Source organism: Suricata suricatta, chromosome 7 (genome assembly GCF_006229205.1).
Source record: "Suricata suricatta isolate VVHF042 chromosome 7, meerkat_22Aug2017_6uvM2_HiC, whole genome shotgun sequence".
NCBI classification, from domain to species: Eukaryota; Metazoa; Chordata; class Mammalia; order Carnivora; family Herpestidae; genus Suricata; species Suricata suricatta.
The window spans coordinates 45,824,969-45,849,203 of NC_043706.1; the positions used below are offsets into that span (position 1 = coordinate 45,824,969).

Consider the following 24,235-nt stretch of genomic DNA (forward strand, 5'->3'; position numbering starts at 1 on the left):
GGTGAGCAAAGAGCTACGTCACTGGGCTTTGTGCCCTCAGCGCAGTCGGGCTTTGTGCCCTCAGCGCAGTCGTCCTAGAACTGAATTTCCACAACTGCCTCATCTCTCTCTAATGCCGCGCTGAAAAAATCCTGCACACATTCCCTTGAGGGAGGGAAATGTTTGCCCTCACAATTGAACAGTAGGTAGAAGATGGAGATAATACCAGAGTTCTAAATGCAAAGGGGGTGACTGAAAAAGGATGCGTTCCTTTTCAGACAAGAATTCCTGAATTAACACAGGTCAGAATTTAAAGAGCAGATTGGTAAGGGCCATAAATACCTTAAGTTTTCAGTGCAATCCCAGTCTGGTACAACAGTGTATTCAGGGTTACATAAAGAAGGCATTTTGCAGGTTTGCTTATAAACAAATCTAGTATTCAAACTTAGTTTAGTTAAACAAAGTTAGTTAAACAAACTTAGTGTTCTTTCTCCTTTTCCATTCCAAAACAGATTTGTAGTGAAGAAATTCAACAAGAGTAACGGAAACAGGTCTTAGGAAAATGCCCAGAATTCCCGATCCAAGGCAAGTGGCTTCAAGTGCAGCAGATATACCTAGCCTTGGCTGAAGAGGTATTGTCTGTCTTCGCAGGAGGCAGATGAGTAATAGATGCATTTTCTTCCATGCTTAGTTATTTTTAAGATTTAAAGGAATGGATTAACTTGTCACACAGAGGATATGTTTGGTCAAAAGATGATTAACCAAGGATTAAAATGCATCGCTGTACCCCCTGCTTGAAATTTCTCATTCCAACCTTTGAGACTATAGCAAACTACCATTTCTTATCATGCTGAGTGTCATCTACCCCTGGCAATGTTAAAATTTCAAGTGCCCAATGCACAGACCTTATTTGAGTTCATTTGTACTGCTATTTCAGTTCAAGTACCACTAACTAAAAACTTTAGAGGTCATCCTCGCATGCTTTACTCTTATGGTTATATTCAATCAAGGTTAACTTCTGACAGTTAGCCCTTCTGAATGTTTACAAAATCCAGCCTCAGATCTGTCGTCCTCACTATTATATTCATGTTTTCATTGTATCTTGCTTTGATTATTAATTGAACATTCAATTATTTATATCCACATAGTTGCTACTTATTTACTTATAAATACAGTTGTTTAGTCCCTTTGTCTTTTATTAGTGCAACACAATTCACTGGTATCCCATATCAGTCTATAACCTATTGTGAATATCCGAGTTTTCATTCTGGGAGACAGCACGCCTATAATTATTACCTGTTCCCATTGATGATGTCAGAATGAGAGCACCTTGAATGTAGTAGTAATAGATATTGTGAGTAAATATTTATTTGAGAAATGGACTGTATCTCTTTGGATTATTGCTATTTATCAAAAGCCTAGCATGATACCAGTTACCTGAGTAATAGTTTGTAAATATTTGTTGAGCAAATAAATATATTGATTTGGCTTAGATTCTTAGGGAACACAGAGAAAAAGTCACATCATGTCTTTCCTCTAAGACATATAGTACTGTAGGAAAAATACACATGAACATTACCAGGTAGTCTAGTTTAGTGCTAAGTAGCTGAAACAGGAAGTACTTACAACAATTGGGAATTCTGAGCTGATACCATCTGGATAAAAATTAGATGGTAAGTGACACTTGAACCGCTTTGAAAAAATGTGTATGAATTGATCAGAAAAAAAGTTTGAACATATTTTTGGAAAGGCAGAAACAGACAAATCAATGTATCACAAGGTAAGTCAGAATGATAGGCTGTTGAAAATGTTGGGATAATTTTGTATAGAAGTCTAAGAAGATTTGCTTCTTTATATAACATGGGACTGTACTTTTATTGAGTGTTGGGAAATATTATGATCAAATATTCAGAATAGAATATTACTCAGCCATAAAAAAGAAAGAAATCTTGCCATTTGCAATGGCATGGATGGAGCTAGAGAGTATTATGCTAAGCAAAATAAATCAGAGAAAAAGAAATACTATATGATTTCACTCATATGTTGAATTTAAGAAAAAAACAAATGAGCAAAGGGGCTCTCAACTATAGGGAATAGACTGAAGGTTACCGGAAGAGAGGTTGGTGAGGGGATGGGTTAAAGAGGTGATGGGAGGGACACCTGGGTGGCTCAGTCAGTTGGGCATCCGACTTGGGCTCAGATCATGATCTCACAGTCCGTGGGTTCACGCCCCACGTTGGGCCCTGTGCTGACAGCTCAGGGTCTGGAGCCTACTTTGGATTCTGTGTCTTTCTCTCTGCCCCTCCTCCACTCACTCTCTGTCTCTCTCAGAATAAAATAAAGACCTAAAAATTTTTTTTTAAAAAAGAGGTGATGGGAATGAAGGAGTGCACTTGTTGTGATGAGCACTGTGTAAGGTAGTGTAATATATGTCATTATATTATATACCTGAAGCTAATATTTCACTGCATGTTAACTAACTGGAATATAAATAAAAACTTTTTTTTAAAAAAGCTACCCAATAACACTGCAGGTTGACTCACAGAGTAAAGAAATTGGTGACAGAAAAAATAAGAAGATGGTGACAAGTTCCCATATTAATTTTAGAGGAGTAGAAATAGAACAAATGGTTGGGATGTGAAGAGGTTACAAGAACAGTGTGGATGATGAATTTGGTATGGAGGGCAAACTCAGAACAGAAGAAAGCTTGTAGGTTTTGAGGCATTTCAAAGTACATCACTGTTGAAAGGAGAAGTACAAGTGCTTTCAAATATCAAGTAAAATCAAAAGTTAACAGTTGCTGAGCTCAAAGGAGTTGTGTTAAAAATGCCTGAAATGGAGAAATCCATTGTAATTCTTACCTTATTCCTTTATGTGTAATACGCTCACCTCAGTCTCCACTCTGTAAACAGGTGACCTTGCTAAAATTGCTTACTAGTTCTTATAGCTATTTTATAGATTCTTTGGTTTTCTACAAAATCATTTTAATTTGCAAATAAGGACAGTTTCTATCTTTTCTTTCTCTCTCTTTTTCTTAAATCCCTTATGTTTTTCACCATGGTCAGTGAACTCTAATCCCCATCACCTATTTCAACTGTTCTTGACAGCCACCTTTCCTAGGTAACCATCAGTTTCTTCTCTATATGTAAGAGTCTATTTCTAGGTTTGTCTCGCTTTTTTTCCCCTTTGTTCATTTGGTTTGTTGAATTCCACATATGAGTGAAAGCATATGTTGTTTGTCTTTGTCTGACTGACTTATTTTGCTTAGCCTTATGCTCTCTAGCGCTATCCCTGTTGCTGCAAATGGTAAGATTTCATTCTTTTTATGACTGAATGATAATCCAGAGTGTGTGTGTGTGTGTGTGTGTGTGTGTGTGTGTGTATCACTTCTTTATCCATTCATCTATCATTGGAAACTTGGACTGCTTCCATAGTTTGGTTATTGTAAACAATGGCAAAAATATAAGGGGGTGCATACATCTTTTCTAGTTATTGTTTTCATATTCTATGGGTAAGTATCCAGTGGTGAAACTACTGGGTCATATGGCAATTCTAATTTTAATTTTTTGGAAACCTCCATACTGTCTTCCACAGTGTCTGCACAAGTTTGCATTCCCACAGTGCACAAGGGTTCCTTTTTTTAAAAAAAACCTCTCAACACTTGTTATTTCTCTTTTTTATTTTAGCCATTATTGTGAAGTGATATCTCACTGTAGTTTTGATTTCCATTTCCTTGATAATGAGTGATGTTGAACATCTTTTCATGTGTCTGTTGTCCATTGGTATGTCTTCTTGGGAGAAATGTCTGTTCATGTCTTCTGTCCATTTTTAATTGGATTATTTGTTTTGGGGGTGTTGAGTTGTATCAGTTTTTTATGTATTTTGGATACAAACCCTTTATCAGATATGCCACTTGCAAATGTCTTTTACAATTCTGTAGGCTGCCTTTTAGCTGTGTTGTTTTCTTCACTGTTGAGAACCTTTTTATTCTGATGTAATTAACTTATGTTTTTATTTCCTTTGTCTCAGGAGACAGATCTAGAAAAATGTCCCTGCAGCTAATGTCAGAGACATTACCACCTGTGCTCTCTTGTAGAACTTTTATGGTTTTAGGTGTCACATTTAGGTCTTTAATCCATTTTGAGTTTATAATTTTGTGTATGGTGAAAGAAAGTGGTCCAGTTTCATTCTTTCTCATGTGGCTGTCCAGCTTTTACAGCAACAGTTGTTGAAGAGACTGCTTTTTTCCCATTGCATATTCATTCCTCCTTTGTGGAAGATTAACTGACCATCAATTATGGGTTTATTGCTGAGTTTTCTGTTCTATTCTATTGACCTAGATGTTTATTTTTACGCCAGCACCACAGTTTTTATTACTACAACTTTGTAATGTAACTTGAAGTCCAAAATTATGATACCTCCAGTTTTGCTTTTCTTTTTCAAGATTGCTTGGCTATTCAAGGCCTTTTATGGTCCCATACAAATTTAGGTGCTTTATTCTGGTTCTGCAAAAAATGCTCTTGGTATTTTGATAGGGCTTGCATGACATCTGTGGATTGTTTTGGGTAAGATAGTCATTTTAATAATATTTGTTCTTTCATCCATGAGCATGGAATGTGTTTCCATTTGTTGGCATCATCTTGAATTTCTTTCATCAGTGTTTTATAGTTTTCAGAGTACAGATCTTTCATATCTTTGGTTAAGTTTATTCCTAAATATTTTATTGTTTTTGGCACAGTTGTAAATGGGATTGTTTTCTCAATTTCACTTTATCGTGCTTCATTATTAGTGCATAGGAATGCAATGGATTTCTGTATATTGATTTTGTATCCTGTGAGTTTCCTGAATTGACCTATCAGTTCTAGAAGTTTTTTGGTGGAGTCTTTTAGGTTTTCTGTATGGTATGGTACTGTGTGGTACTCTTTCCTGTGCTAATAGTGAGAGTTTTACTTCTTCTTTACCAATTTGAGTGCCTTTCATTTCTTTTTGCTATCTAATTTCTGTGGCTAGGACTTGCATATGTTGAATAAAAGTATTGAGAATGAACACTTTTGTCTTGTTCCTGACCTAAGGGGAAAAGCGCTGAGTTTTTCCCTAAGGCCTTTATTTTGTTGAGGTATGTTCCCTCTAGACTTACTTTGCAGAGGCTTTTTTTTAAAATTTATTTTCTTTTAATTTTTTTTCCATAATATTTTATTGTCAAATAGTTTTCCATACAACACAATACAATGCAGAGGCTTTTTATAATGAATGGATGTTGTACTTTGTCAAATGCCTTTTCTGCACGTATGAAAATGATATGTGCCCTTACTGCTGCAGGAACCGAGGTCCAGCAAAACGCACGGGCTGGGAGCTATGGTGCTGACAGAGTTTGTGCTGGTCTTCTGGGGGAGGGGAAAGGGGACACACATGCTGGGAATGAGGCAAGCATGACTGGGAAGGGCGCATCCACGGATACATGGGGGGCAGGTTTGGTGCAAGCAAGTTAGGTAAGAGTGTTCCTTCCTATTTCCCACAGGTGGCCATTGTTTATGCTGGGGGGCAGGAGAAGGAAATGGCACTTGCCAGGTCCTTCATTCCTAGAGGGGTCTTCCTGTGATTTCTCTCTCTCCAGGCAGCGCTCTGCGATGAACAAATCACTCTCCCTCCTGTCTGCCACCAGAGTTTTTCAACCTGCTTGTTCTGTGCTGGATCTGAATGGACTGTTTTTTGTGCTATCTCTTTCCGGGCAAGGACTCAGCTTTCTCTTGCCCTCGGGGCTCTCCTACAGAAGAGCCCACTGATTTTTAAAATTCTATGCTTTAAGTCTTAATTCTTGCTATAAGAATTCAAAAACTTCAGTTCCTTTTGCTTTCAAAGGCAAATGTTACAGGGATTTGTCCTCACTGTGAAAGTCTGTTTCTGTCCTTTCTTCATGCCACTGGCTCCCTCCCCTCTGTGGATGGCCATGGTCAAACACTTCATTTCACTCTCTTCACCCTTCTTACCCTTCTTCGAGGTGGCCTCTCCCCTACTTTTAGTTGTGGACTTTCTTGTGCCAGTCTCTGGATCATTTTCTGTTATTTACACTGATGTGGGTGTTAACTAGTTGGATCTGTGGGACAAGGTGAGCCTAGTGTCCTCCTATTTTATCATCTTCCCCAAAGGTTATAGACAGGTAGTCCAAGGAGAGCAAGATTGGAACCTAAGTCTCTAGATACCTACCCAGTGCCCTTTACCACCCTGTATGTTTTTATTTTCTTCTTCTTTACTTTACTGCACTGGCAGTTTACTTACAATGTGAACAAAGTGGTGCAAACTGATAACTTTGCTTTATTCCTGTTAGGGGATTCCAGATTTAAAAAATACTCTAATATTTTTTTCACCTATTTTAATATAAAGAAAGAATTCAGTCATTCACTACTAAGTATAAGTTAGGTGGAGGATTTTGTAAAATATTTCTTATTAGGGTGAGGAAGTTACCTTCTATTCCTAGTTTTCTGAAAATTGTTTTTATTAAAGGTGTTGAATTTTGTCAAGTGCATTTTTTGCATCTTTTTATGCATTTTTTGAATATCTAAATATATGATATCTTTATTTCCAAATGGTATAGACATTGATTTTTGAATGTCGAAACAACATTTTATTCCCGCAATAACTTCACTTTGTCATGGTGTATAATCCTTTTTAAATGTTGTGTCTATGTTCATGAGAAATAATAGTATGTAGTTTTCTTTTCTTTTGTGATATCTTTGCCTGGCTTTGGCATAAGGTAGTGCTAGCCTGAGTTGGGAAATAGTTCTCCTGTTTTCTGTCATGACATAAACAAAAATAATCCTTAAATTGCATGATATGCACTGTATACATGGTATATCTATAATATAGTGCAATTTAACTTAATCTCTCTTCTAGTCAATAATCTCTTAACTGGTTTCTTGCTTCTACTCTTATTCTCTTACAATCTATATCTAATCATCTCACTCTCTTCTTCAATATACTTTCATGGCTTGCTATCTTACTTATAATAATATCCCAATTCTTTATGTGCCCTCGAGCATACCATAACTCTTTGACCTGCTTTCAAAATGATCTTTACCTTGCTCATTCTGCTTCAATCATTCTAGTCATCTTGCCTTTCCTCGAATATGCCAACTCTACTCCTACCTTAACTTTATACTCACCATTCTGTTTTTGTTTTGATCAAATTATCTTATCCATTATTCTCTCACTTCTATTATGATTCTATTCCTTTCTCAGAGAGGATGTGCTTGACTCTCCTATTAACATTTTCCTAGTCTATCCTCTTTACTCTCTATTCTGCTGCCCATTTTAGTTCATAGCACTTACCACTTCCAATACTAGCTTACGTATTTATTTGCAAATACTTTTCTTCCTCTTATCCCTATGAAAGTCTGAACTCCATGAAGTTTGGAAGTTGGTCTCTCTTGCTAATTCCCTTATTTCAAACACCTAAGTAAATACCAAAGACATTTTTCAAAAAATATTTATTGAATACAGGAATGAATTATGATACATTGCAATGATTATTGTAAAAGAATTGCAAAGAAGCTATAAGAGAAAATGGGGAGGGGTTCTTCAGATTAAGTAGTCAAAGGGATTTCTTGGCTAAAATGCCATTTAATGTGAAGGAGTTATTCTAGCAAATAATAGAAGGAGGACTCTTCTAGATAGAGCTAATAGCAAACAAAAATGCCTTTAGGCAAGGTAAGGAAAATCTTGAGGAGCTTGAAAGAATTTGATAAAATCATTGTACTTGGAGCATAAGAAATAAAGGAGAGAGGAATGAAGTGAGATTAGAAAGAAAAGTTAGAGATCAGTTTAAGAGTATGAATATCCTAAGTACGTTAGGTGTCAATGGAAAGGTTTTGAAAATAAGCTAAGAAGTCTTTCACTTTAGATATTAAGGAATGTGCTGCAAAAATACCATTCAGGGGCACCTGGGTGGCTCATTCAGTTGAGCATCAGACTTCAGCTCAGATCATGATCTCTCGGATCGTGGGTTCAAGCCACACATTAGGCTCTGTACTGACGCCTCAGAGCCTGAAGCCTGCTTTAGATTCTGTGTCTCCCTCTCTCCCTGCCTTTTCCCTGCTCATTCTCTGTTTCTTTCTCCCTCAAAAATAAACATTAATAATTTTTTAATAGTATTCAGGAATTGCATTGGTGAACTCATATCTCTCCCTGTTTTCCCTTTACCCCATGACTATTCCTGTCCTTGAAATAGTGAATCTTGACACTGGATAAGGATATGAGTCTAACTGGACAGTCCAATCATTGGTATTATCTGAAAAGTCCATGAAGAAGATAAAATAACACATTTAGCAATGGAGTAGAGACACTGGGGGAGGAGTGTCTGAGAAAGAATAACCAGATAATCAAGAGGAGAATTTTCCAAGCATTATGGAACCAAGAAAACTGTTTTTTTAATGCACTTTTTATTTTGGGGTATTTTTAGATTTACAGAAACTTTGCTAAGATAGTGCAGAGGATTCCCATATACTCATCACCCAGTTTTAGTTTCCCCGCATGTTATCTTCTTGTATAACCTAGTACATTTGTCAAGAATAAGAAGGAGACATTACTATCAAAAATAATTCAGACCCTATTCAGATTTCACAACTTTTTCCATTAGTGACCTTGTTGTGTTCCAGGGTCTCTGAGAGACCACATTCCATTTAGTTCTCATGTTTTCTTTGTCTCCTCTGGTCTGTAATGGTTTCTTAGTATTTCCTTATTGCTCATAATTTTTACATGAGTAACAGATAATATAATTATAGATTATATAACTTTTTAATCCTCTGATGAAAGAGATTTCTATAAAATAAAAAGTAGATCCAAGAGAAAAAGACTCATTATTCGGAATCAAGTTTGTAGCCAACGTGCTTACAATATCTTTGCTAATGTCAAATCTAAGTAGATGGTGTTGCCCTTCTCCACATAGCCTTGCTCAGTCTGTGTTGGGTATTTAATAAATTTTATCTTGACAATTGCAGGAAGCCTTACAACCATCCCTGACAGTAATATGGTTACAGGTTACTTTTTCCTTCAAATTATTACAGTTGTTATATTTATCTTCATAGTTGCAAACATTGGCTGGAATAAAAACAAAGAAATTAGTCAGTTCATTATAACTTTCCTCTATAACAGCAACACAAACAATAAATTCAATGCAAGTAGGGAGAGGATAATTGAGCAAACAAGTTGGCATCATTATACTATGATGTGAAGGAACACATTAATCCATCACTTCTTTTAAAATTTGAGCTTTTTGAAATGCTTCTAAGATGAATTGACCTACTTTTCTCCCTCAGAAAACAAAGTAAAATAAATATAAATGAGTCTCTAAAATTACACTGTCCAAAATTATAGGCTCTATCTAAGTGGTTGTTAAAATTTAAACTTAAATTAATTAAAATGAAATAAAATTAAGAAAATACAAGTTCAGGTTATTAGTGACACTTGTTACATTCTCGGTGCTCCATGACCAATCTGATTAGGGGCTACTTTACAGGACAGTGCAAATATTGAACATTTACATCATTGCAAAAAGTTATGTTAGATGCTGTTGCTTTATCTAGACTCTAGAGCCACTAATTTTTCTTTCAAGAGTAAGAAACCATTATTACAAGATGTGTATGTAAAAACAGGAGGAAATTTTACTATGATTATCAGACATTTACTATGATTATCAGACATTGAAGTCTCTTAGTGGCCACAAACTCAATTAACTCTCAAAGTAAATTCATCATTCTACCTGCAAACTTGGCATTCCTTTGGAGTCCCTCCTCAACTCCCAACTCAGCTCCCCCAATATCAGAGAAATGACACTCTTAACTACTAAATAATTCAAACCAGACACCGGGAATCAATATGAGCTCATTGCTCTCTGCTTGTTATCAGCACTCAACAAATAGTGGCTATTCTACTTCTTCCCTGTCACTCATTACTGTCTATTTCTCTTTATTGATTTTGTCCTAATGCAATAAGAACATCCATTTGGTTTTTGAACCCATGTTTCCAACAGTCTTCAAGCTTGCTTTGATCCATTTGTTTTTCCAAATTCCTGCCAGATCTTGAAAAAACACAATTCTGATTTCATCACTCTTGTGGTTTAAAATTTTTTCAATTGGTTGCTCATTACTAACAGGATAAACTCCAAACCCATTAACAAATAGTATTCATCAGGGGTGTATTTTCTTTAATTGATACCAACTCTTTGTATTTATATTGATAACAATAACGAAAATGAGATATATGACACCAAACGTACTCCTTTTTGCTAAAATAGTTTTGAGATTTCTGTGAACTAATACTGCTATATAAGGATTTGATTGACATTTTAAAAGCATACAAAAATTACGAACAAACACAAGTGCAAATGATTATTAAATTAAAATTGATTATTCTAACTATAGTATGGGAAAAATGAAGAATTTAGTATAATGAACTCACTGGTATAAGGAATGTTTGGTATCTGGACTGAACCATATCTGTGGTCTCACACTTTTATGTTTGTAGATGTTTTCTCTTTTTAAAATGCAATAGTGAAAATCTGCTATAACTACATTAACATTAGTATTTCCACAGAAGCATTTTTATATGCCAATATGTACTGAGTCCAACATAAGCACAAATATACATTGATGGTAGATGTTTATTTAGGTTATATATGGTTACAGGGTTTTCATTACTAATAAACATAGATACTGGGTTGTATAAAGTTTTTGATTAAACACACTCTGTTGAATATTTTTTTTTGTCTTTTGCATGAGGGCATTGCTTAAGTTGGCTTACAATCAGAGGATTTTATAATTCTTTTTTAAGTTTATTTACTTATTGAGAGAGAGAGAGAGAGAGAGAGAGAGAGAGAATCCATAGAGCCCGACATGAGGCTTGACCTGAGATCATGACCTGAGCCAAAATAAAGTCAAAGGCTTAACTGACTGAGCCACTTAGGTGCCCCAGATTTTCTATTTGTTAAAGAAAAAAATGCCAGTCCATTTTATTAGATGTTCTAGCAAGTTAATGACTTCAAACTTACTGCAAAGTCCATTGTCACAATGATTAGGGCAGCTGGCACAAGGTTTTCCTTCTAGGTAGGGTGTATTTATCTTGCGAAGATGATTACCACTGAAATTTGAAATAACCAAATGTCAGACGTTCTTTTATTTTTCAGTTTAGTTTATGCTACCAGGGTAGCACCTAGTACCACATATACCCGAATATTTATTCAATGTTTTTGATCATGTCAAATAGCTGAAAAACTAAGATTCCCAAAATGTACTTAGATACCAACGTAAAGTAAGAAAATAACTCACACATTCACTTACTTTCTTGACCATAATCTCACAGCCTGAGCAACTGAAATGGCATAAACAGGGTCTAAAGTTTTTGGAGTGTATTTCAACATGGCCACATTCTTTCTCATCCAGACTTAGCCAATTGCTAAAGCAATGTGCCCCAAGGTGCTGGCTACTGATAAAACATATTTCTTAGGGAGACAGCAAGTTCCTGGGAAAGAACGAGTTTCTATAATATGAACTAGAGAAGGTAAAGCCCAGGATAATTTTGTCCTCTAGATGGGGGTGATGATTTTCAAGTGATTTTTGATGTGTGTATTTGGAAGGTAGGGGTGATAGGAAGATTTTGAATGTCTAGAGGTTTTGTGTGTGAGATTTTAATATTTGAAAAAGACAATAATGCTAGAAAAATGGTTTTATTAACACTAATCTCTAAGGTATATTGGTCTTACAGTAACTAGCCTACACCTCTTTGGTGAATATTATTCAATTGATGGTTACTGTCTTACAATACAAGACAGTCAAAATCCTGATTGCTCCAAGTGGGCCAACAACACAAGGCCATGCAGCTAAATCTCAGCCCCTGCACAGAAAATACCTGAATGTGTGGGAGCCCCTGGAAAAATGTGAAATAGACACAAGTGTGTTCTCGAAGTTCTCTCACCCCGGCTTTCCCTCGTTATTCACGGCAACCCTCGCTTCACATGTCTGGCTTCAGATCCTCATCGTACAGCCAGGCAGGGAGTTTGGATGTGTTCTCCTAGGAACTTTAATTCCTTCTACTAAACCCTGATAGGTGCTTTCAGGAAAATGACATTGGGAGTCATACTTCTCAAATGGGAGATCCACATACTTGGCTTATCTACAGTCTCAAATCAAGCCTGAAGGAAGCTTGGTTTTAGGGGTCCCCCCGTCCTCAGTGGCAAAGAATTTCAAACATTTAAAGAAGTTAAGGTTAACAGATATGTTGAGATTAGATCTTCAGTATATGCACAGAACTTATTCTGGGTAAGTTCAATCATCATCTTTAATAAAAGAATACATTTCCTGCTACAAGTCAGGATCTTAAAGGGTAGTTCGTTATGGAGATTTTGTGAAAACTTCTGTAAAATCAACAGCAAGGATGTTCTTTTCTGGACTCTGAGACACATTAAAGATCTCTTAAAAAGCTTTTGAGAGTCAAAGGACAAATTATCTGGGTTGGTAATAATGTAGGTGGTTTTTTAGATAAGTAGGGGTGGAACATTTTAGCAGAAAGAGCTGAAATCACAATCAGCTGTTCCCCATTTGCCACTCCACTACCCATCCCTTGCTTCACCATCAAGCTTCCACCCTCTTAGAGTACGAAGTTAGTGAGAACTAATGATATCAAATCCAGAGAAATGCATACTACCCAGGCTCCGGAAATAGCTGTGAGCCCAAGGGAAAGGCGACTGAGAGAAAAGATGTCACGTAATTGGGGAAAGAGAGTTTCGGATTTTACACTAAGAACTGAGAGCCTGGTCTCTTCTCTGGTAAATTGAATGTATCTCAACTTAAAAGGCATTTCCAAAGACATACTTCCTTCTTTTTATTGAAAAATGCTTTATAGTGTAGTTCGTTTAATATACAAAAATTTCAAAATTTTAAATTGCAGATGGGAGTATTGGTATTCAACTCTAAAATGTATACTTACGCAGGACAATACTGGCAGACATAGTAGTATTTTAGACTTCTTTGATTGGGACAGTAGGCCATTCCACATCCAACGCGGTAAGAGGAGTACCAAACAACCTACAAATCCAGAAGGGAACATAGAAAAGTACATGAAAGAGGGAAAATAATGAAAAATAGTAGCAATTGTGAAACAGAAAAAAAATGTTATCGTTATGATTTGTAGTCATGTGCCTTGTGAAAATATTTAATTCATTTATTGAAGCAAACCACACATTTTAAATACTGAATTTTCATATACATTCATCACTTTATGCATTTATAATGTTGGGAAAGTGCAGAGCATGCTTCCCTATGAAAAGTTCTGCCAGCCAAGGAATATATGACAGCTGTAGATGAAGTACCAGTCAATGCCAAGGCTACTAGGTCTACTCATGCTCTCACACAAATTGAACACGTTTTGATCATCATTTGGAGAAGCTTTCTATATTAGAGCGTCTGTAGCAGAAGTATTTTCATTTGTTTTCCTTACCTGGGTATAATGTCCAACAACTGCATCGGAAGTCTTTGGTCCCTTACCATAGATAAAATCGGTGTTCTCATTATACCATGTTTGGATTGCGACTGACCACGATTGAGGGTGAGATGACATATAGAGATTCTCACCACAACTTGTACCTAAGGAGAAACAGATCATAAAGAAGCAATAAAGCCTGCAAATGGCAAAAGAAATCTACTAAATGAACACAAAGATGTTACCATTCAAACAGTGCCTATGCTTGCCGACTCAACACATAATAAAACGGCTTCTGTCCTTATCAACTATCAAGCTGAATAGAAAGCAAATCTATCTACCACAGTGAGGCTCGCCTGAACATGCAAAACTCTGAATAGGTTGAGATCTTATGCTTTAAAATCCTTCTCCTTTTGGATTGTCAGAGATGCATTCTTTTTCATGTGAAGTTCTTCACATGTGTAATAGTTTCTGAACTCTCAGCTTTGTACTATGAGTATGCAAAGGGTAGTGACCAACCTTTATTCTTTTTTGTCTTCTGGTCTACTCTCACCCAGATATTTTTATATATTGGGCCCTGAGTAAATGTTTGTGATATGATATTTGTGTGAACTGGGAAAAAAGTTCTACAGGCCGTCTTTAAGAGCCCCAATTAAGAGGCAGCTTACATCAGATGGGATAGCAGTTTTCAAAGCCTTTGGATCCTGCCTTAATCAATAAATCAGAATGTCATAAGGCCAAATCTTCCTCAGAGAAGTAGGTAAGAAGGGCCTTGCAGAGGGTGACATCAGCAAGATAGGGGAGTAGGAAGCCCTGGGTTCTCCTTCTCCCACAAGCATACTGATTCAGCAACAACTCCTGAACAAATTGCCCTTGCTAGAAATCAGAACTAATTGCAAGGCTTCTATACCCGGGGAGACTATGAACGCAGACTCACTGAAGCCTGTAGGGAAAGTAGGACACCCTCTTGCTAGATGCCTACCCTCAACCCAATGCCTGCCAAGGGATCTCGTATCTCCCAGCTTCTCCCAGGGGAAGGAAAGAGTTGGTTTATTTGTCCAGCATTCCAACCCTTCCTTAAGGAAACTCCCAGATGGTTGGCTTCTGTCTTGCTAGTCTGGAGCTCTGACTGTCAGGCACAGACTAGCTATCTGCAGGAGAAAGGAGATGATGGCTGGGACTGGTAGATATCATATCTCCTCCCTCTGGCTTAGCACATAGCAAGCAAATAAAAAAATCTCAGCTTTGAGCTGCTTTCTCCTGAGGAAGCAAAGAGTTGATTGGTGTGTCCAGTGCTATTTTCCCAGGGCTGCCCCAAAAGCTGACATCTCTCTTACCAGTCATGGAGCTCTCATGGGTTTGGTACAGTGCCACCCCCCTGGGGGGAGAACACAGATGGAGTTTTGCATTGGTAGATGCCATGGTTCCTCGCTTCAGCTCAGCAGAGAGCAAGCAAACAAACACCACAGCTACCTGGTTCTCCCTGGGCTGGGGAAGAGTTGGTCTGGGTATCCAATGTCACAAACTTCCCAGAGGCTGTCCCAAAGCCTGGCTTCTGACTTCCCACTCTGAGAATGCTAACTAGACCTAGCACAATCTAGTTGCTTGGGGCAAATGAAGACAGATAGGGGTTTGGGCTGGCTGTAGCCATAGTCTCTCCTGGGTCAGCACAGAGTGAGCAGATACAAAACCCTAGCTCCTAGCCTCTCCCTGGGAAAGCAAAAAGTTGGATGGGATGTCTAAATTTCTATCTTTTCTGGAAGCTGCCTGAAGAACTGACTAAAGATCTCTTCTGAACACAATCGACTTGGACAGACATTTCTCCAAGGAAGATGTCCAACCAGCCAACAGGTATATAAATGACTTTGGGTAACACGGATATTTTAACAATACTAATTCTTCTCAATGGGCCCAAACCCCCAATCTCTTCAGTAAGTGATGCTGAGAAAATTGGACAGCCACATGGAGAAGAGTAAATTTGGACACCTAAATTACACTATGCACAAAGTTTACCTCAAAATGGATTAAAGACTTAAACATGTGACCTGAAATAATAAAACTCCTAGAAAAAAACATGGGGAAAAAGTTCTTTGACATTGGCCTAGAAATGATTTCCTGAATGTGACACTAAATGTACAAGCAACAAAAGCAAAAATAAATAAGTAGGACCTTTAACAAAGTGAAAATAACTTACAGAATGAGTGAAAATATTTGCATAGCATATAATTGATAAGGAGTTAACTTTCAAAGTGTGTAAAGAACTCATACAACCTAATAGCAAAAATTAACTCAATTTCTTTTTAAAAAATTTTTTTAAATGTTTATTTTTAAGACAGAGACAGTGCGAACAAGGGAGGGGCAGAGAGAGAGGGAGACACAGAGTCTGAAACAAACCCCAGGCTCTGAACTGTCAGCATAGAACCCGATGCGGGGCTCAAACCCACAAACTGTGAGATCATGACGTGAGCCAAAATTGGAGGCTTAACCCACTGAACCACCCAGGTTCTCCCAAAATTAACTCAATTTAAAAATTGGCAGAAGATTTGTTTTTGTTTTGTTTTGTTTTCTATATATATTTTTATTTACCATTTTCATTTAGCATTTTATTTTATATTTTTTTCCAATACAGGTAACATACAGTGTTTTATTAGTTTCAGATGTACAATATAGTGATTGAACAATTCCATATGTCACCCTCATGTCATCATATTGTACGCATGATGACAAGTGCACTCCTTAATCCCTATCACCCATTTCACCCTTCTCCCATCTTCCTCCCCTCAGTAATCATTAGTTTTGTCTCTATAGTTAAGACTCATTTATTGGTCTCTCTCTCTCTCTCTCTCTCCCTCTCTCCCTTGTTAGTTTTGTTCCTTAAATTACATATATGCGTGAAATCATATAGTATTTGTCTCTTTGTGACTAATTTTGCTTAGCATTATACTCTTTAGCTCCATCCATGTTGTTGCAAATGGCAAAATTATAAATATATGTATAAACTAGACCTAACATATACATACACACACAGAGCTTATAACATATACAGCATATAGCATATGGGATATATATATATATATATATATATATATATATATATATATATAACATTTTTAGGTAATACTCAGTAGTGCAATTATGGGGTTGCAAAGGAGTTCTAACGTCCACTGTTTACCACAGTGGCTGCACCAGTTTGCATTCCTACCAACAGTACACAGGGTTTTCTTTTTCCCACATCCTCTCCAACACTTGTTTCGTGTGTGTGTGTGTGTGTGTGTGTGTGTGTGTTTATTTTAGCTATTCTGACAGCTGTGAGTTGATATCTTATTGTGGTTTTGACTTCTATTTCTCTGATGATAAGTGATGTTGAGCATCTTTTCATGTGTCTGTTGGACATCTGGATGTTTTCTTCAGAGAAATGTCTGTTTATATCTTCTGCCCATTTTTTGAGCAGAAGACATGAACAGAGTTTTCTCCAAAGAAGACATACAGATGACTAACATGTATGTGAAAAGATTCTCAACAAACATTACTAATCATCGGAAAAATGTAACTTAAAATCACCATGAGATATCACTTTACACCTGCCGGAATGTCTACTATCAAAAAAACAAAAGACAGCAAGTGATGGTGAACATGTGGAGAAATTGGAATCATAAACACTGTTGATTCAAATGAAAAATAGTGTGGCTGCTGTGGAAAACAGTATGAAGTTTCCTCAAAAAATTGAAAATAGAACTACAAAATGATCCAGCAACACCACTTCTGATTATTAAAGAATTGAAATCAGGATCTTGAAGAGATATCAACACACTCATGCTCATTGCAACACTATTTAGAATAGCCAGCATTTGGGAAAAACATGAATATCTATGGACAGATGAATGGATGACAAGGTGAGAAATATACATACAATGGAATATTATTCATCTTTTAAAAAGGAAGAAGTTTTGCAACATGTGATAACAGGGGTGAACCTTGAGGACATTATGCTAAGTGAAATATTCAGTCACAGACAACTACTGCATGCATATACTACATTTATATGAAGTATGTAAAAGAGGCAAATTTATAGAATCAAAGAGTACAATGGTAGTGGCTAGGGATGAGGGAAAGGAGGAATGGGAACTTACTAATCAATAAATTTCAGGTAAGCAGGGTGAGTAAGTTCTAGATATCTGCTGTCCAACATTGTACCTGAAGTCAGCAGTTGGTATAGTACATTTAAAATTTTGTCAAGGATGTAGGTCTCATGTTAAGCGTTCTTACTACAATAAAATTTTAAAAAAGAAGTGTTTCTATGATAAAAATAATTTAGAAAAAGAATGAAATGCCTTGCAGCCAAGAAGCATTTGCCTATTATTTCAGGCCTTACTTAATATTTACATTTTGGTTGCTTGAAATATAATGTTTACATGCTGCTTAAAGAGAGTGGAAAATATTCTTGGGAATCTTCTTTAATAAGCAAGGAAAGAAACTAATGATGTAGTAGAATTTGATCTTAAGACCATTTGTTTTAAGCTTCTACTGAATATAGTTACCTCTCTTCATAATTTCATTATAATGCTGGCATCAATAATATAAGTAACAATAGTTCTACTGAAATTACAACTAATTATTCACTACTTTCAAATTGGGTTTGACTATCTTGCTTAATAATGTAAATAAATGTTTCATGTAAAGTCTTTGCACAGAAATTTTCTGTCTTGGTTTTTATGATTCTTGAAAGTTTTATAGTTTTTTGCATGTAATATATTATTCTATGCATTATGGGTGCACAGTCTATATAAAGTATTTGACTATTATCAAAAACTAAAAACTAAATCAACATACACAAAATATTCATCATGATTTTAAAAGTTTAGGTATTTTTACAATAAAATTCAGGAAAAGTTCAGCATAATTTGGTATATTTTATGAATACAAAATGAGGAGATAACAAAACACCAAAGAGCTACACAATATGACAAAAAAGGGCAGTGGATTAAAGATCAATAAGCCTAGTTAACTTTCCAGTAGATGACACTTCAGAATTGTGTCTTGGAGAAGTCATTCCTCCCCTGCCCTTGTCTTTTAATTTATAAAATTAGAGAAATGATGATATATGACCTGTTGACTAATAAGCTGGTTCAGATTTATAAATAAAGTATTGCTTCAGAAATTCTTGGCATATTGCAAACAATCAACAAAGACAAAATGGTGCTTATAATGATCTCTTCCTATACAGACACTTTGATTTTAAAAAGAGCAGTATAAGCAACACTTATTCACTAAGCCTTTTTTCAGCATCCCTGAATGTTCCAGTCTATTTGATTTTTCCAATATTATTTTATTTGTTTATTTATTAACATATTTGCTCATTTACGTACTGGTTTTTCGGTCCTCTGCAATGCTGTGTTGTAAAGTGCACTTGCTTGCCCACTTTTGGGCATTTGATGCTGCTTTTGGGTCCCACTCCTAAATGTCACAAGAAAAAAAATACACTTAAAGATTCAACTCCAATAAAGCATATGCTTTATAGTCTGATTGGTAGACTGATTTGCACTATTCTAAAAGCTTCTGTAGATATATTATTGTCATTGGTATGGAAAGATCTTTTTGTTGGTTGTGTGTGTTTATCTGCTCCAGTACCAATTTCCACATGAAGAGAAGTTCATAAATGATGTGTCTACTGAGAGAAATATCTAATACAATAATACTGACAATTTATGATAGGTGAGGAATCGCACCTAGGATTTTTGGTAATGGTGCTACTCTAAATACTCATAAATATATGAAGTATTTAAATTATCCTTTAATAGTAATAAGCTGGCCTAGATTATTCCCAATTCCTCTTATAGCCACTTGCATTCAAATGTCATGGATTATGCCTTGGAAAGTGGGTTGTTATTTACCCTAATGGCATTGATTTTGAAGGAAAGGGGGCTCCTTTATTTATTAGACTAGGGCAGATAGTGAACAAAAAGTGTCATGGCTTTGCAATTGATTTCTGAAAATTTGGCTTCTAATTGTGCCTTCCCAACCTAATAGCCCTGTAACCTAGACAAATTATTTAATCATATTAAGGAAAATTAATCTCTGCTCTGCCCATAACACAGCTCAAATTAAATAGCAAAATAGAAGCAAAATTGTGTAAGCACAAGGTACTTAAGAGACGCCGGTTACCAGCTCCCTGCTCTTACCACCGCTGGTTCCCACCGTTAGCTTTTATCACTGCCTCTTACCATCTTTAGCATGTTGCTGGCAGTTGGAGAGACTGATCCCCTTAGTTCATTGTGTTTATTTACAATCTCTTTTTGGACGTGCGTTTGAGTAGTTGACAAATCAGCAAGGGATGGACCCTAAAGAGAAATAAAATTATGGTTATCATTTTAACATTTGTTAAAATTGATCCCCCAGCCCCTGGAAGGATCCTCCTGGAGTTTACCTCTGGTTTGACTTTCAGGAAGCCATACAAGGCCTGAAGGGTTGCAAGTTGGCCGACAGAGTGGTTGTCACAAAATACTGTGACCCTGACTCCTTCCACCCCCCAGGACTTCTGGTAGAGGATGAGGGGGAGGGTGGGGACAGGGCTAGCTGTGGGCCATTCCCTTTCTGCCCCCACTCCTTTCCCCCTCTGAAGAAGTTGGGCAGAGGAGTGCAGCTGAATGACAGTCAGCAGCAACTGAAATGGCAGCGATTAGGGTGGGGGTGAGGCTTGGGTGGGGAGGGGAATAGGGAAGTCCATGCACAAGCCTGCATAGACATATGCACACACAGACACAGAGGTAAGGAGTCGGGATGTGGAAGGGGTTCACAGCAAGACAATAGGAACTTCATAGCCTCTCCTCATAAGAGCTTCTCCCTTTTACCCTTTTTCTCCCCTTTCCCACTGCAGAAACACAGTGTGTTTATGTATTATGGCCAAACTATTTGGATAAAGTCTTTTTTTTAATGTTTATTTTTGAGAGAGAGAGAGAGAGAAACAGAGCATGAGCAGGGGAGAACAGCGAGGGAGACACAGATTCTAAAGCAGGCTCCAGGTTCTGAGATGTTGGCAGAGCCCAAAGGGGGTTTGAACCCATGAACTGCAAGGTCATGACCTGAGCCGAAGTTGGACACTCAACCAACTGGGCCACCCAGGCGCCCCATGGCCAAACTATTTTGAATTTTATTATCCAATCCCCAGTGCCCTGTCTTCTCCCTATCTAGGCCCACAGCCCCCACCCTCCTGGCCTCTGGTCCTTTCCCCGATACCTGCCCTCCTCCATTTCTTATGTAGTTGATTCTCTCCTTCTTAGTCTCCCTGGCCTGAGCCCCAGCCTGGTGGCCTCCTTCCCTCCCTCTGTGTGGCAGTTTCATATTTGCTGAGACAAATTTGCTCATTAAACAGTTTGTTGCATTTTACATTTTAAAAATTTCATTGAAGAGTGAATAAGTTAATTCCGGGGAGCAAAGATCACTTTAAAAAGCATTCAGTTCAAGCCAATAGTAGTTGTTAAGCATTGCCAATGAACCTGGGCCAAAGCTGTGACAAATAGGAAAAAATAGTTTAAAGCTTTGAGAATAGTGATGGAATTCATAGCACGACAAGTCAAAATCTCCTCTGAGGCCACTGTCAATTTCTAGTTTCAAGGGAACTCTTAATGTGTTTCTTCTAGCCATATGAGTGCTAATATTTATAACCACAAAGGCACACAATGGAAACATCAGGACACAGGGATTCACATTGGATTAGGCTGCAGCAGGTGGGAAGAGAGAGGAGTTCAAAATTCATCCTAGACTTTAAGGAAATTCTGACCTGACATGTCCTGTATTTAGAGAGATACTGTATTTATAATGTGTTCAGACAAAAGAATGTTCAAAGTTTATTCAATACTTCAGTAAAGAGCGCCTGGGTGGCTCAGTTTGTGAAGCCACCAGTTGTTGATTCCAGCTCAGCTCATCATCTCCCAGTTTATGGTTTCAAGCCCCACATCTTTGGGTTCAGCGCTGATTATGCAAAGCCTGCTTGAGATTCTCTCTCTTCTACTTCTCGACTCCTCCCCTGTTCAAGCTTGTGTGCCTGTGCTTTCTCTCTCTCTCAAAATAAGTAATCTTAAATTTTTTTTAAATAAAAAGTACTCTAGTAAAATAGTAAAATTATTTTGCCAATTATGATATGTATTATGATCTACTTTATTATGATCTGATTTCATGGGGTCACTCAAAAGGTAATTTTGCAATATTAAAAAAAGACTTTCAAGGCCACTAAGAGAGAGTAAAGTCATCCAATTAATGGGCCATTGCTGGCTCTGATCCTTTTTAATAAAATATTAAATTAGCTGCTGAAGTTCTTGTTATATTTTATCATTGTATGTGTGTGTTGGGAGGGGGGGTGTCTAGACTGGAGGAAGAGTATGGTAGGTGGATTGTTCCTACAAGGTTAAGATATTTGATGACTTCATTTAATACATGAATGTTTTGTTGTATGGGCATGAGCAAGAGTTTGAAGTCAAAGTCTAAACAGACAGGGCTTTTGTTGATTTTCCCTGATACATTGGGGTAAGTTATTCTCTCCCCTACCCCAATAATGAGTTCCCTCAAAGCCCTCCAATTAATGCAAACTTAGGTTTAGCCACTTTTATCACCACTATTTATTTATGCATCCATTTCTCCTGCTTGCTTGTATGTAAGTAACTAAGGCAGAAACCAATAGTGAATGCCATTGTACCCACAGATCTGTCACATTCCTACCTAGTAACTCCTATGCTAGAAAGGATGTACATGTGAAATATGTCACCAATCTCTGCTTTACACTAAAGCATAAAATAACATCCTTGGATATTTCCTATAGACCCTCAAAAACCTTCTTACCAGAATTTCATTTCAAAACACATAAAAATTTGGTCCCTGAGAAAAACGTCATTATTTCCTCCTTCTTATTCTATATTGCTTTGTATAGATACAAATCCTACTAACGACATGTCTTTGTCATTGTTTTTTAAATGAGTTTCAAGAGAGCTTTTATTAGGTGATAGGAAATAGGAAGAGTGTTGAACATAAAATAGATCTAACATAGTGTCTATCTATCAATCTTTAAATGTTTATTTAGATAGACTATATAACATAAACAAATAATTACAATTTCTTTTAGTTACATGGTAACTAAAATGATAGGTGTATTCTGCTAGATGTACAAAAAAACCACAAAGGATCAATTCTTGATTGAGGTTAGGAAAAGTTTATAAAAGATGGTCTGCATTGGGATTGTAAAGGATGCTTAGTGTTTTCTAGCATTCTTGAGAAGGTGCATAAAAATCCCTATGGGGCAGAAGGTATGCAGAGAATCTGATTAGCTAACATTTAGTGGTGCAAAAGAGAAAAATATCTTTCTTTTAAATAATTTCATAAATGAAGACCACGAAATGGAGAGTTAACAGGGGATTGGTAAGGACTATATTTCCGAATGCCATATGAGTTTTGACCTAGTGTGTGAACTCTCTGATCTGAGGAGTCTTATCTATTCTTGTATGCTCATGTTAATGAAGAATGTGCAAATAGACAGCAGTGGCCAAACTTCACATTTGGAGTTTTTCTGATCAGAAGGTAGACACATTGGATGTGCACCTACACACCAACACTTAAGTGTTCTTCGAATTATTAAATAAATTAGGGGCACCTAGGTGCTCAGTCTGTTGAGTGTCTTACTTTGGCTCAGGTCATGATCTTGTAATTTGTGAGTTTGAGCCCCACGTCAGGCTCTGTGCTGACAGGTCAGAGGCTGGAGCCTGCTCCAAATTCTGTGTCTCCTTCTCCCTACTACTCCCCTGCTCACACTCTGTCTCTTTCAAAAATAAATAAATGTTAACATTAAAAAAAAAAAAAAAGAAATAAGGGGCACCTGGGTGGCTCAGTCAGTTGAGCATCCAACCTCAGTTCAGGTCATGATCTCACAGTCCGTGGGTTTGAGCCCCATGTTGGGCTCTGAGCTGACAGCTCAGAGTCTGGAACCTATTTCTTATTCTGTGCATCCCTCTCTCTCTGCTCCTCCCCTGCTCATGATCTGTCTCTCTGTCTCTCAAAAATAAATAAATGCTAAAAAAATTTTAAAGAAATAATTAGAACATCTTATTTTTACATACTAATAATAAGACCATGAAAAAGTCCAAATACTTAATATCATTTCTAAAGTTTCTTTGTTTTTAATTTAAAAGATAATTATAATTATTCTCACAGGGAAACTATGAAAATAAATGTGATGTATGTGAAGAAGTTTTGCTAATTTGAAATTATATAATAAATATATTGTTAATTCTCTGTGGAAATCATTTTGTATGAATGAATGAAAAGGGAATCAGAAAAGATCTTTGGACAGCTTTTAAACCTCAGATCATTGCTGTCAATATAAATATAATTAAGTACCAAATTTAATTAAAAAATTTTAAGTTTATTTATTTATTTTGAGAGAAAGAGAGTGAGCAGAGGAGGGACAGAGAGAGAGGGAGATAGAGAATCCTACGTAGGCTCTGTGCTGTCAGCACAGAACCCAACACAGTGCTTTAACTCATGAACCATGGTGATACCATGACCTGATATGAAAGAGTTAGATGCTTACCTGGTGCCCCCAAAAAATTTTTTTAAGAGAAAGAGGGAGAGAGGGAGAGGGTCACAGGACGAGAGAGAGAGAGAGAGAGAGAGAGAGAGAGAGAGTTTTAAGTAGCTTCGTGCCCAACATGGAGCCCAATGCAGGGCTCGATCTCATGAGTGTGAGATGACCTGAGCTGACATGAAAAGTCAACCGCTCAACTGACTGAGCCACCCAGATGCCCTG

At 37.0% G+C, this 24,235-nt stretch overlaps 1 protein-coding gene and 1 pseudogene across 1 annotated transcript in view; one reads left to right on the forward strand and one right to left on the reverse strand.

Moving 5' to 3' along the window:
* Nucleotides 1-86: 86 nt before the first annotated feature.
* LOC115296578 overlaps nucleotides 87-24,235 on the forward strand; it is a 76,449-nt pseudogene continuing 52,300 nt past the window's right edge.
* The window catches only part of LOC115296581 (cysteine-rich secretory protein 3-like), a 41,266-nt gene continuing 25,407 nt past the window's right edge, over nucleotides 8,377-24,235 (reverse strand). Inside the window, exons 4-9 of the mRNA XM_029945045.1 lie at nucleotides 19,668-19,784; nucleotides 18,813-18,900; nucleotides 13,465-13,610; nucleotides 12,955-13,052; nucleotides 11,021-11,109; nucleotides 8,377-9,072 (exon numbers count right to left, since the gene is read on the reverse strand). Coding sequence (XP_029800905.1) covers nucleotides 8,945-9,072; nucleotides 11,021-11,109; nucleotides 12,955-13,052; nucleotides 13,465-13,610; nucleotides 18,813-18,900; nucleotides 19,668-19,784 — 666 coding nt within the window. The 3' untranslated portion in view covers nucleotides 8,377-8,944. The remainder of the gene's footprint in view (nucleotides 9,073-11,020; nucleotides 11,110-12,954; nucleotides 13,053-13,464; nucleotides 13,611-18,812; nucleotides 18,901-19,667; nucleotides 19,785-24,235) is intronic.